The 14028-nt window shown below is 39.1% G+C and overlaps 1 protein-coding gene across 2 annotated transcripts; it reads left to right on the top strand.

Moving 5' to 3' along the window:
* Positions 1–454: 454 nt before the first annotated feature.
* On the top strand, positions 455–12683 carry ogfod1 (2-oxoglutarate and iron-dependent oxygenase domain containing 1). 2 transcript variants are annotated; one of them, XM_086286706.1, is made up of 13 exons: positions 455–779; positions 1791–1936; positions 2025–2071; positions 10065–10165; positions 10242–10358; positions 10441–10532; positions 10619–10747; positions 11244–11357; positions 11681–11760; positions 11830–12071; positions 12151–12279; positions 12357–12415; positions 12500–12683. In XM_086286706.1, exons 1-13 carry the CDS (start codon positions 470–472, stop codon positions 12659–12661), a joined length of 1728 nt encoding a protein of 575 aa, XP_086142832.1. In that variant the 5' UTR covers positions 455–469; the 3' UTR covers positions 12662–12683. The 2 variants fall into 2 exon arrangements, with proteins under 2 accessions (XP_086142832.1, XP_086142842.1); XM_086286716.1 differs by having other exon boundaries at positions 11830–12055; positions 12500–12636.
* The last annotated feature ends 1345 nt before the right edge of the window (positions 12684–14028 follow it).

Below are 14028 nucleotides of genomic sequence, written 5' to 3'. Positions count from 1 at the left end.
TTTTCTAGGGTTTTTAAACTTGTGGCATGTGTTTGAGATTATGGTTAGCACCAAATTATGTAGTCTGCACCAGATCTGCTTTTAAATAGTCTTAAGCGCTTGAAATAACAGGAACCGGACTTATTTTGTGTGAATGGGTGAACAGTGTGTGAATGGGTGGATGACTGGATGTGTAAAGCGCTTTGGGGTCCTTAGGGACTAGTAAAGCGCTATATAAATACAGGCCATTTATTTTGATTTGTGTACTTGCTTCACCTCATCAGGTTTCCTCTTGGAGGTGGCCCTGAAAATGGCTGACCATGTCTTTATACAAGTTGTTCAGCAATACTAGCTATATCTTTAATATGCTTTCTTACCTGGCTGCTGTAATAGATTTATTACCTAATCACCCGAAAGCTAAAGAGGTAAAAATATAATAAAGTAAATCCCTGAAATCAGATCCTAAAAGTTTGGTGTGAATATTATAGTCATGGTTCAGTTCTGCCTGACAGTCTTCACTCAGGGCCAAACTACAAGCGTTAATAACGTCATTTATCCGCGACGCATGGTGCAAGGCCATGTCCACGCGTGTTTTGAAAGTTCGTGTCAGGTTTCTGTAATGGCCACCACCAAACGACCACAGGACGAGTGCAGCAGCACAGACGAGAAGAAGAAGAAGAAGAAAAAGAGCGAGAAGGAGAGCCGCGAGGAGCCGGCGGAGCTCTGCGCAGCCGTAGAAGACGAGCAGGTGAAGCGAGCCGTCACGGAGGCATGGAGCCGCAAGACTACCTACAGCCACGGTCAGTGAGAGGACCAAAGTTCAGCTTCAGATATTTATCTGCAGCTGTTAATCAGTCTTCAGAAACCTGCAGCTTTGACGCGGCTGTTATAGGTGTTTTACGGGAATTTGTTGGGAGATCTGCTTCAATCAGGAGCAGCAAATTTGGAATAAACCCTCTCTGACGTTAGAGAGCTACGTGATAGTGGACACTGAAATACATAACAGAAACAGTTCCTACTGTAACATTTTTTACTATAACCGGAGTGGGGACCTGCATGCCCTCTCCCCATAGTTGTCAAATCAGTATCTTGTAATACAACAGTACGCCCCCTCTCTTCCTGCTTTCCTGTCTAACATTTGCTATAATAACTAATATAGGCAGAAAACATCCCCCCAAATTAAACTTTAATCATTGTTCTGAAACTGTGCCCTCACAGATTGTAAAGACCCCCCAGATAGCAAGACGACAGTGAATTGATGTTGATTTTCCATGTTATGGTCAGGGTTGAAATGCCACTGTTGTAACAACATTGAAATACTGTGGTAAACCGACGGTCTTACTATAGGGACGTTGTAATAACGTTGATTTACCGTTGTTTTTTTGTCATTGATATTTGATCTATTTGTAGTCGACCAGGTGACAAAAACAACGTCGAGAAAATGTCGATTTATAGTTGACCATCATTCCGCGCCGGTCACCATCAAAAAGCCATTGATTTGTAGTTGAGCGTTAAATTGCATTGCAACTGAGCGGGTATAAAGTACCGGAGAAAGAAGATTTATTGTTCTTTTGTTATCAATGATTTCTGGTCTAGTTCACCAGCTTTAAAACACCGTGTCGACAAGCAATTTATGTATAGTTGACCGGGAAATTAAAGCAGCGATCACTTGGACAGTGGCCGTGGTCAGTGTAGTATTTTAAGTTTCTGTCTCTCTTCTAAAGAAAATCTTGCCACGTTTGTTTTGCCCATTTCTTAACTTTGCTGTTTACACAGTTTCCTTTGTGTGTGTGTGTGTAATTATTGTGCAGGCGATCTGGAGTTGGACTGCCAACCGTTCCCTCACTGCATCTTCAGAAACTTCATCAGCAGCCAAGCCTTTGCAGAAAACCTCAAGAAAGAGCTGCTGGAGCTAAACTTCCATGAAAAATCAAACGACCTGTATAAATTGAAACAGGTTTTTTTTTTTCATTCATCCTCACACTGATTTATTCCAGTGTCTTATCATTTGTTTTTTATTATTTGTTTTTGTTGTCCCCACACAGTCAGATGATCTGAAGAAAAGAACAGAGCCACATATCGCAGGGCTGAGGTAACAAAATAGTTTGAATTCATTTGTGTTATATGTGTGTGTGAGCTGTCAAATGGGCAGAAAGCTTTCATTTATGAAAATCAGAAGCCTTGATTTTTTTCACATTTTATTATACTCGTCTTCTTGTTGTCATATTATTTAAAAACTACGACTGAACTTCCAGCTCTGAGTTGGAGGGGGCAGAGTTTAAGATGTTAAGATTTTCACTGGGAGTGACCCAGATGGGTCCTGACTATAACAGGATTGGAAACCAAGTTACAGAGGCAAGGCTGAGATGGTTTTGGACATGTGCAAAGAGGAGGGGTAGTGGACGTACTGGACGAAGGATGTTGAATAAAGAACTGCCAGGCAAAAGGAAAGGAGGTAGAACACAGAGGAAGTTCACGACTGTAGCAAAGGAAGACATGCAGAAGGTTGGTGTGACAGAAGAGTGTGTTAAAGTGAGATGGAGGCAGATGAAGATAAAAAAAATCCAAAAAGGAGAATGGCAAAAGCAAAGAATGACAATGAAGAGGACAAAAACAGAGAAGAAGGCAAAGAAGATGAAGACGAAAAAAGAAGAGGATGAAGGCAAGGAAGTGGATGAAAAGAAAAGGGCGTGCTTAAAGGTGAAACACAAGCAATATCAAATCACAACGTGGCGCATAAAATGTTTTGGTGCCTAAAAAAAAAAAAAAAAAAAAAAGTGGCTAAAGGAAAATGGGTGAACTGGACTTGGGTACCCAAGGCTTATTGACTCGAGTGCTTTCTGACCCCTCAACTAGAGCAGGGCGATATGACCAAAAATATTTATTTATTTATTTATTTATTAACCTTTATTTAACCAGGAAGATCCCATTGAGATTAAAAACCTCTTTTTCAAGGGAGACCTGGCCAAGATAGGCAGCAGCAGATGTCTCACAGTTACAGAAATTACTCAAACGCAGGCAGCAACAACACACATGCAACAATAAGTGAAAGAATACAAATAAAATAAAAAATAAAATTCAAATAAAAATAAAAAAGTCAGTTAAAATGACAATCAATCTAATTGAAACAGTTACATGTTATGGACTTGGCCTCAAGGATTCGTAGTTTAGATTTAAAAGCACTTAATGAAATGAATTCAGTCATTTATCACGATATAGATTTGAAAATTTACGATAACGATATAACTGACGATATAATTGACACTAGACAAAATACTTTACAACTCCACAATTTTATTAGTGCAAAAAAAACCCCATCAATGTATTTTCACTTAAACAAGCAGCTGGTTTTTTTACATTAAAGTTGTATAAAAACGTAACAGTGCAAATGCAAATTCCTTGCTGACAGTTTAACCAAAATGCATTTCCAGTGGAAATTGGCCGACATATCCTCAGCATAACCATCTATAATATCCACAAAACTTAAAAAGAGCTTATACACATGCAATACGGTATTATATGTTGAAGCACAGTACGTATCACTCCGCGAGGCTCCTGCCTACGGTAGCCGTAATGCTCCAACAATCCATCAAGCGGTGCGGGTTCATATCTTAGCAAAGTCGCACTAAAACATTTGACAGATTTTCGAGCGCCGTGTATCACATAAAATCGTTTTGAGGTCAGTAAACACAACCAGAATTCATACATAAGGCACACGGGATTATAAGGGGCACTGTCGATTTTCAGAAAAATCAAAGGTTTGATTTTAAGTGTGCCGTATTTACCAAAAAACACGGTAATAACGACGGTCCGCTAGCACGCTCAACCAAAAATAGTGTTTTGTTGTGTATCTGACGGACGCAAGCTAAACCAGTTCCACACCACTGTCGTTGCAGCATTTTTACAAACCAATTCTGGTTCATCCGTTTCATTCAACGATCCGCTTTCACCCTTGTCTCCAACGCCGCCGTGCCTTTTTCTCTATGTGCGTATGAAAACAAAGGCACTGCGCGGTGAGGCACCAAGATGGCGGCTTGAACAGTCGTGTTTTTTCAGGAGCTCCGAAAGACCGCAAAATTTACTAAGTAACTTTATTCTCTTTCCACTCGAACTATAACTATGGATGCCCAAAAGGTTATTAAGAATGCAAAGCTGCAATTTGTGCCGTCAAACCCCATTGTTAAGACGTCGTCGCATGCTAAAGTCAGTGACCATGGCTATGCTAGCACTGAAGCTGCCAACGTGGGCTTAAACAAGCGAGAACGAGGAACAGACTCGGCGCCGCCAACTCCTTCAAAACAACCGCCAGAGGAGAAAAGAAAATCTTCAGAGAAGGAAGATGATATCTCCAATAAAACTATTTTTGAAGCCATTATGGGACTTGACAAAAAATTTGAAGCACAACTGGAGGATATCAAGGAACAAAACAAACAAAGTGCAGCTATGGTTGCCAGCTTGGCTAAGGCTGTAGAGTTTAATGCTGCAGAGATAGTTGATTGCAAACTGAAAGTTGTTAAACTGGCAAATGCGAATGAACAGCTGCTTAATAAAGAAAATGAAGACTTGAAAAGAAGAGTGAGAGAACAAGAGCGCTACCGAATGAGGTGGTGCCTAAAACTGAAAGGGGTGAAGGAAGACAAAGATGAAAACATTAGAGTGAAGGTTTTGCAAACGCTTCAGAAGATTGCCCCTGACTTGAACTTAGAAGAGGCCGTTGATATTGTCCACCGCTTAGGGAAACGAGTTGATGGCAGAAACAGAAACATCATTATTCTATTTACACAGAGGCGAATTAAAGAAGAATTGTGGAGGCGCACCAAAGACTCTTCAACCTGCAAGCAAGAAGGCATCAGCTTCGCGGAGATGTTGCCGCAGGAGGACATACAAGATCGACAGCGCCTATGGCCTCTGGTGGAGGAAGCAAGACGTGCGGGTAAACGGGCCTACTTTCGTGGTCCACATGCCTTCATTGATGGACGCAAAGTTGAGGAAAGACAGGAGAACTAAAAATGACAAAAACTGAAATAGTGGAAACTTGTTCGCGGTCTGAGGAGCTCAGCATTTAGTACTTTTTTTTTTCCTTCTTTTTCTCACGTGGTGAGTGATATTCTGTCTATAGTTCATGTTGAATGTTAACATTTGTTTTGGTTCTTTAAATGTTAGGGGTTTAAGAGAATCTGTTAAAAGAAAAGCCTTATTTTTGTACTGCAAAGGTAAAAAATCAAACTGTATTTTTCTACAAGAGACTCATTCATCTGATAGTGATGTATCTTTTTGGTCAAACCAATGGGGTAGCAAAATCCTGTTTAGCCATGGCTCAATGAGGTCGGGGGGTGTAGCAATTTTATTCAATAACTTTCCCGGGGATCTTGTAATACAACGAACTGACTTGAATGGTCATTGGTTGATTGCTGTAATGAGAGTTGAAAGTTTGTTTTTCATTTTAGTCAACGTTTATGGATATAACAATGAAAGTCAGAATAAAATTATGTTAGAAGATATAACTTCAAATATTTTTGAACTTAAAGGTCGATACCCTACAGAATACATTTTAATGGGTGGTGATTGGAATATGACTCCTGATGAATGGACTGATAGATGGCCCTCAAGGACAGGTAGACCACAAAAAAATAACCTAATTATAGAATTTTTGATTAATAACAACTTGACAGATATTTGGAGAGTAAGAAATCCAGAAATTAAGAGCTTTTCCTGGTTTAAACCAAATGGAGCTTGTAAATCTAGAATAGACTATTGGCTAGGAAGTGACATCATTCTTAGCCACACTGTAAAAGTTGCAATGTCAAATGCACCTCTATCTGATCATTGCTTTATTGAACTGTGCTTAGAATCGGAAATTAGACAATCAAATAAAAGAACTTATTGGAAGTTCAATGCCAAACTTTTACAAAATGAAGACTACTGCAACATAGTCAAAAAAATTATAAAAGATATCATGGCTGATCATCTAATTGTAGGATATATCAATAAATGGGAATTCATTAAATTCAAAATTAGAGAATTTAGTATTCAATTCAGTAAAAACATAAGTCAAAAGCAAAGAGAATATGAATGTAAATTATTCCAAGAAATTACTTATTGCTGTAGTAAAGATGATCTAAATACCCAAGAAAGGAGTAAACTTATGGAGTTGCAAACTAAATTAGATCAGCTCTACCTAAATAAAGCAGAAGGAGCTTTTGTGCATTCACGGGCCAAGTGGATTGAGGAGGGGGAAAGAAATTCTTCATATTTTTTTAATTTAGAAAAGAGCAGACAGAAAAGAAATTTTATATCTTCTCTGTTAATTGATGGCATTGAATGTGACGACCCTAAAATTTTGGAGAATGAAACTTATACATTCTATTCCAATTTATACTCCTCACAGTTCTCCCAAGCAGATTGTGATGTCTTTTTTGATCAAATAGATAATCTGATCCCTAAAATTGATGAATCATTTAAGGAATTATGTGAATCTGACTTCAGAATTGAAGAGTTAGATGCATCTGTTAAGAAAATGGCACTTAATAAATCCCCTGGTCCAGATGGGCTTACAGTTAATTTCTTCCAATTTTTTTGGGAAGACTTACGGGAAATTTTATTCAAAGCTATACTGGCCAGTATTGAAAAGGGAGAATTGATGTCTAGCATGAAACAAGGATTAATTACATTAATTCCTAAACCAAACAAAGATAAACGACAATTGGATAACTTAAGGCCCATAACTTTATTAAATACAGATTATAAAATTTTCTCTAGCTCAGTTGCAACAAGGCTCAAACAAGGGGTTTCAAGTATAATTAGTGAGACACAATCAGGGTTTTTGAAAGACAGGAACATTCATAATAATATCAGATTGGTTTTAGACTTACTGGACTACAATGATCTGATTAGTGATGACAGTTTTATTCTTTTCTTGGACTTTTATAAAGCTTTCGATTCAGTAGAACATCCTTTTATTTTAGAAACACTAACTCGATTTGGATTTGGGGATAAATTTAGGAAGATAATAGATATACTGTATAATGATATAAATAGCTCTGTGTCATTAGGCTATGGCACTGGTAAAAGATTTGGCGTCAAAAAAGGAATTAGGCAAGGGTGTGGAAGCTCTCCGTTGTTGTTCATAATGGTTGTGGAGATGCTCGCAATTCTAATTAAAAACAGCAGCGTTGCCGGAATTGAGATTATGGACAATTCTTTAATAATTAGTCAACTTGCGGATGACACTACTCTTTTCTTAAAAAATGAACATCAGATTCCCCTGGTAAAACAAATAATCACTACATTCTCAAAAGCTTCAGGCTTAAAGTTAAATTTAAATAAATGTGAATTATTGGCATTAAAGGAGTGTAATTCACAATTACTGTACGATATAAAGGTGAAGAGGGAGGTAAAATATTTGGGCATCACAATTTCAAAAGATCACAAAGTCTTAGAAAAAGTAAATATTTTAGATAATGTTGACAAATGTAAGACAATCCTAAATAAGTGGTTACAAAGAGACATCACAATTTTTGGAAGAATATTATTAACCAAAATGGATAGTTTATCTAGATTTATATATCCAGCTTACTCTCTATCAATATCGAATAAAGTTATTAAAACAATTAATAGCTTGAATTTTAATTTTATTTGGAGGAATAAGTGCCATTATATATCTAAAGATGATTTGGTTAAACCATACATTGAAGGCGGTGGAAACGCAATTGATTTTGACATAATGAATGGTGTTTTGAAACTTAAATGGCTAAAATCCTTCCTAAATAATCCACACTCCATTTGGTTTTTTATACCAAGTAAGGTCTTTAACACACTAGGGGGTATCGACTTTCTCCTAAAGTGTGACTTTGAAATTACTAAGCTACCTGCTAAACTCTCTGAATTCCATAAACAGGTCCTTCTTTATTGGAAAATGTTATTTAAACATAATTTCACTCCACATAATAGCCCAATTTGGAACAATAGATATATACTGATGAACAGAAAATCTATTTTTATTCAAGATTGGTTATCAAAAGGTGTTTGGGCAATTGCCCATTTTGTAGATGAGGAAGGACATGTTCTAGGACATCAAGATTTTTGCCAAAAGTTTAATATCCAATGTTCTAAAAGTAAATTTAATCGGGTTATAAAATCCATTCCATTGTCACTTAAAAACATAGTTGTAAATGATATAATATATTCTGACATCTCCCCCAAGTTAAGGCAATTATATATAGATGGTATTCGATTTTGTGATGTTAAATGCAACAATAAGTTTCTTAGATCTTCATTAAGGAGTCTTTATTCTCCAAATTTACTTAGACGTAATTACATATTAAAAGATTTCCAAAGGGAAGAAATTGAAAAAATAAGAACTGATTATATCACCTTCCCTATCGCTCCTAAAGGGAAAGAAGTCCAATTTAAAATCTTGAATAAAATTTACCCGACAAATAGACTCCTTAGTGATAGATTCAAAATAGAAACGGGTAATTGTGTATTTTGTGAAACAGAAGAGGAGGATTTGGACCATCTATTCTTTTTGTGCAATTTTATACAAATATTTTGGTTGGATTTTCATACCTGGCTTTATTCCAGTGGGATTCAAATTACCCCATTTACCTTAAATATGATAATGTTTGGAGTGTTTTTGAAAGAAAAGAAAGCTAATTATGGTGTTAATGTGTTATTAATCTTGTGTAAGTATTTTATACATAAATGTCGCTTTTTTAAGATTAAACCAACACTGGCTCACTGGAAAAAACGACCTAAACCTGTTGGTTAAATCTTTGACTTTAGTTAAAAAGAAAAAGGCTGCTTTTTTTGTTTCCTTTGTAGAAGATTTTGATTTAGTGAGTTAATAATCTGTTAATTTATGTGACCCCATCTTTATATTTTATTTTCACTATATATGAAAGTTGCTAATATGTAAGAAATGTTTATTCTCTGAATCTGTAATATATGGTGCATTTTGTTTGTATGTTTATATTACTAATAAAATTAAAAAAAAACAAAAAAAAAAAAACAAAGGCACTGCGCATGTGCGTTTTACCCATATTCTATCGCGATATTTCATTTTCTTGTCGTTGCCCAACATTATCCCGGTATTACCGTGAACGGTATGATATGGCCCAGCCCTACCCTCAACCTTAATACTGCTCGCTATAAAAATGTATCCGTACGCACAGAGCATCCTGATCGATGGTGGCCTCACCTCGTGTCAGAGGTCTTGTGGAATAAAGGCCTCTGACAGGTCAGAGTTGTGTTTGGTGGCACAAAGCAGATGTGGACAAAATTCATCAGGTAGATTTAAGTCACAGATCCTTTTCACAGCTGGTGTTTTGAGCTTCAAAGCAAGAAAATTAATGAGGACTTCATTAAGTGAGCCACCTTCAGGGTCCTGGCATTGTTCATGTTGGCTCGCAGATTTACCGAGACTAAAAGAGGTACTTTTGTATTTGTATCCAGCTCCATATTGATATTGTTGGACTGTTGATGGAAGGATGAGAAACATTCTGAAGTTTATTTATCAGGTCCAGCAGGTGGAGCCAGAGATTACAGATGCCCTCGTAATTGGTATATTACATTTAGTGATGATGACTGAAACGTCTTGCGAATATTTGGACTGTTTGTTAAAGCAGGAAGGTGGTTTATTCTTTAGTTTCTACTACAGAGCTGAGGCTGGCAGTGAACACAAGGCTGTAAGTCATCGGAGCAGAGTAGAACTCAGGGCCAAACTACAAGCCAAAATAGCACAATCCAGTGTAAACCTTTCTTCTTTGAGAAATAACGTGCTGCTTTCTTCTTATAATTATGATAAGCTGTCTACAGTGAATCACTTACATGTGCTGGATACATATTTGTGAGTATATGCGCTTTACCTGCTGAAGAAGTGCAGCACTGGGGAATAAATACAGTAATTACACAGTAACGGCCTCCCTCTGTGGTCATCTATTATTTATGTCTTAACAAAATGTCACAGAGGGCTTTCAGGTAGCTAAACAATCTGTCCGTGTGGTGAGAGTTACAAATTTTAAACGGCGTTTAAAGGTCACGGCCAGGTTTTCACAGTGTGCCCGTTTCTGTACCACTGTCTGTAGGGCAGCACTGTTTGGGCGTTTCCGGTCCTGGCTCGGGGAGGTTCTGGGGGTTGAGCTGGAGCCCACTGTGGATATTTCTTGTGCCAAATATGAATATACAGGTGAGATTAGCTCAGTAGGAAAACTGTTACATTGTGAGTTTCTGTTTTAGTTATTGTCTGTCTGTCTTCTTTCTAGATGTTCTTTTGTGCCACGATGATGAGTTGGAGGGGAGGCGTGTTGCGTTCATCTTGTATCTTGTGCCCCCGTGGCAGAGCAGCGACGGGGGAACCCTCGATCTTTACACAACAGACAGTGAGTGTCCCACTGTGTTTGCGTGTGCGCGTGCGTGTATTCTCTTACACAACAGAAGTGTGTATTTCATTTTTGTCGTCAGGTAATTTGCAGCCACAGAGCATAGTGAAGCCACTCGTACCCTCCTGGAACACACTCGTGCTCTTTGAAGTTTCTCCAGTTTCCTTTCACCAAGTAAGAATAAATATTCTTGTTTTTACTATTTCTTTGAAAAGGCTGCGTTTGGAAATTACACTGTTTGGGGTTTCTTTTTTCTTCAGGTGTCTGAAGTTTTGTCGCAGGACAAATGTCGGCTGTCTCTGAGCGGCTGGTTTCACGGACCTTCTCTGGAACGTCCTCCTCGCCACACAGTGGCTCCCGTCCAGAGGAATCCGCACTTACCGAGAGATGTGGGTGCTATCTTGTGGGAATATCTCAAAAAATTTCGGAAGAAGAATTTTATACGTTTTGTTTGATAAATATAACATATAATTTGCATGATTCTCAATCAATTTACAGCTGGAGGCATCTGTTAGCTTAGCTCAGCATAAAGACTAAGAGAAACCCATCTGGTGCCAACAGTCATGCCATGTTCAAAGTCCCTTGAATCACCACTTTTTGACTACTCGGATTCTTAGTTTGAAATTCAGCAGGTTGTCTTTGCCATGTTTACATGCCTCCATTGACTGGCATTAACGAGCAGTTGAGCTGGTGTACCTAGTGGCTTGTGAGTGTACATTATAGTGTTATGAGAGCTCTGTATGCAAATCTAGCTATCTCCAGGCTCCAGTGTAAGCTTTTTTTAATCAGTTGTGAGCATCAGTTGATTTCTTATAATGTCAGATTGTTCCTCTCTTGGACGGCCTCCTTGCCAGCTCATGTGTTTGCTGTTTGTGTTCGTGGCAGGAAACGGTGCTGCTGGAGTGGATCAATCCCATCTATTTGGACATTTCTTATCAAGAGCAGATTCAGGAGAACTTTGAAGACAGCTCTGAAATTCAGCTCAAAGGATTTCTCAAGGTAACTTCTAAAAACTCTTTTCCACCGACGCAGTACTGCAGCTTTTTTATTCAGAACGGTTTTCGGACATTGCACCATAGAAATGCAATTCCCAAAGCTGGAAATTCTTATTCACAGATGATTTGCAGATGAAGCACGCATGGTTTTTTTTTTCCACACAGAAAGTACCTCAGCTTTAGCTACACAACACTGAGTAATGAGGTAATTTCCAAGTATCCAGTGTGCACTGCTTTTCAAAAAGGCATCAGAGCAGAGCTGGAACCGGTGTCGTGTCTTTCCCGTGTTCATTTGTTTCCGCTGAGTGATTATGCGTTTGTCTTCAGGAGGAGAAGTTCAAAGAGGTGAGTGAAGCACTTCGGCTCTCTCAGATTGAGTGGAAGAAGAGAGGTCCACCCAATAAGAGGTGAGTATGTTTGACTCTTTAAAGTAGCACTCTGTATTTAAGATTGGCTAATAATCTGTGTGCTTTCAGGCGCTATGAAGCAGCTGCTCTGGACTCGTTGCCTCAGTGTGTGAGTGCATGCTGGGAGCTGCTTCATTCAGAAGCGTTCTTCCTGCTCCTCTCCAACTTCACTGGCCTTCGATTGCACTATCTTTGCCCGGCTGACGACGAAGAGAATGGCGATGAAGAGAAGGATAAAAAGCAGCAAGATGATGGAGAAGCCACGGGGTCGTCAAATGAACCATCCTCAGCAGATGTGAGCAGAGAGAAAGGTGTGCATCGCTGTGAGTGCTTTCATTCAGCCGCCGCCGCCGCTGCTGTTCGTGTGTTTTGACCTCTGTGTATTTTCAGAGCCGAGCACCCCTTTGTGCTGTGGGGAAGTACGTCGATGGTCTCATGGCGGCTACACCCTGTTGCACGATGGAGAGGCAGCGCGGGCAGAATATGCGCTGGACCTCGTTTTGCCTTTCGGCTGTGCCGGTGAGTTCACACCCAGGAGAAGAACGAACTGTCGGACACCAATGTGACTGTACTGAACTTTTAATTCTCTCTCATAGGCTGGCAGTCAGAGTTTGGCGGCTTCACATGTTATGTCGCTAATGAAGAGGATGAGGAGGTGAGTGCTGATTAATGTGACATGTAATCGCACATGTGTGGATGTTGCTTCGACAGTCATCATCATCGCTTTCTTTCTTCACAGCTTCTGACTGTCTACCCAGAGGACAATTCCCTCGCACTCGTCTACAGAGACAAAGAGACACTCAAGTTTGTCAAACACGTCAACCACAAAAGCACCTCCGAACCTGATGGCAGCTCCACCTGCAGAGAGTTTTATGACTTTTCTTTTGTCTACTATGAATAAATATGTATATAAATACATAAGAGTGTGTGTGTGTGTGTGTGTGTGTGTGTGTGGGGGGGGGGCATTTACACTGGCTGATGAACTCCACTCACTCCTCTCACTTGTAAATATATAGGGATGGAGTCTTGGTTGGATCTAACCACCAATGATGGGCAACATGCTGTGTAATGCCAACCAAAGCTACTTTGACTTGTGTGATGTTACTGACACTTCAGTTTTTTAGTTATTCCAAGAAGGGGGAATTTTTTTTAAAAATGTGTATTTTTAGGCTTTTTAGTCACTATTGCAATAGGACAGTGGAGAGAGGACAGAAAAGCTGGGAAAAAGACACGCACAAAACAACCTTGGTGTACATTTTAACCCAGGCCTCTGTAATAGTCTTATGGTATAGGGGTCACCTTAAAAAGTTACTTATATTATTTGTTAAAGTTGTAGAAATCTGGAAAAGTATGAAAATGGCTCTCCTTGCTTTATTCAGAGCCAGTCCCCAGCATAGCGTATGCACCTGGGCTGCATTCAGGCCTAACAAAACTTGACAAAAACGGGTTTTTTTTTAAATAGAAAAGCCGTAGTTATGATGGCGCTACTGCGTCTGAAAAGTAATGCCAACTTGTGTCTCAAACCTGCATTCTTTCTAATGGTCAGCAGGGGGCGACTCCTCTGCTTCCAAGAAGACTTCAGGTTGTATTCACATTTATGAGAAAAAGACCCTCGCCCCCCCTCACTCTGTGACCTCAGTAAACGCTTTTATGGGCTCAGTTGCTATTTTCAGGTCATACAGAATGAAACATGAAGTTCATCTTGTGAATTATGGTCATTATTAGAGTTATAAAGGAGCATAATCCAGCAAGCATACCATGCTAGCTGGCAGGGTATTAACAAGCATACCAACTTCTTAATCACAAGTTGTGATTGTGCAGTAACCCTCATTTTAACAGTTAAATCCACCATGTGCTTGTTTCAAAAATGGTTCAAAAATAAGACGGCGACTGCGAAAATGCTCATGTTGAGGCTTCAGGACGGGAATTCACAAAACCAACACATGGCATCAGAGTGCCTTTATCAATCTTTTATACTGTTTATGTATCCATGCTGTTATACTTGTCAAGCATGCGGGAGCTGATTCATCTTATTCTTCTTTTTGTGGACATCCAACATTTAGGCGTGTTACCTTCACCTGACTGGCTAGAGTAAATGTACAAGAATCCAAATTGTAAATTTCCTGACAGAGAATCTTTGGGGGCTGTTCACTTTTGTGTGTTACCTTTTTAATATGGTAGGGTTTAAATAGACTTCTGACACACACAAAAAAATGAGATAAAACATTTATGAAAGCTCGTTGCCCAGCGTTGTGCATTGCTTGAGAA

This window comes from Aulonocara sp. 'chitande type north' Nkhata Bay, linkage group LG1, assembly GCF_057382095.1.
Source record: "Aulonocara sp. 'chitande type north' Nkhata Bay isolate Kocher_YH1m ecotype deep benthic linkage group LG1, A_spYH_male_GT1.1, whole genome shotgun sequence".
In the NCBI taxonomy this organism is placed as follows: Eukaryota; Metazoa; Chordata; class Actinopteri; order Cichliformes; family Cichlidae; genus Aulonocara; species Aulonocara sp. 'chitande type north' Nkhata Bay.
This window is presented reverse-complemented; position numbering and strand designations above follow the sequence as displayed.

What these genes read in the sequence shown, in the direction of transcription:
- ogfod1 (XM_086286706.1), top strand. Translation starts at nt 470, where the DNA reads ATGGTTCAGTTCTGCCTGACAGTCTTCACTCAGGGCCAAACTACAAGC. An exon ending in CCACATATCGCAGGGCTGAG is followed by an intron (nt 2,072 to 10,064) that starts GTAACAAAATAG and finishes CACTGTCTGTAG; the next exon opens with GGCAGCACTGTTTGGGCGTT. An exon ending in TTTGCCTTTCGGCTGTGCCG is followed by an intron (nt 12,280 to 12,356) that starts GTGAGTTCACAC and finishes TCTCTCTCATAG; the next exon opens with GCTGGCAGTCAGAGTTTGGC.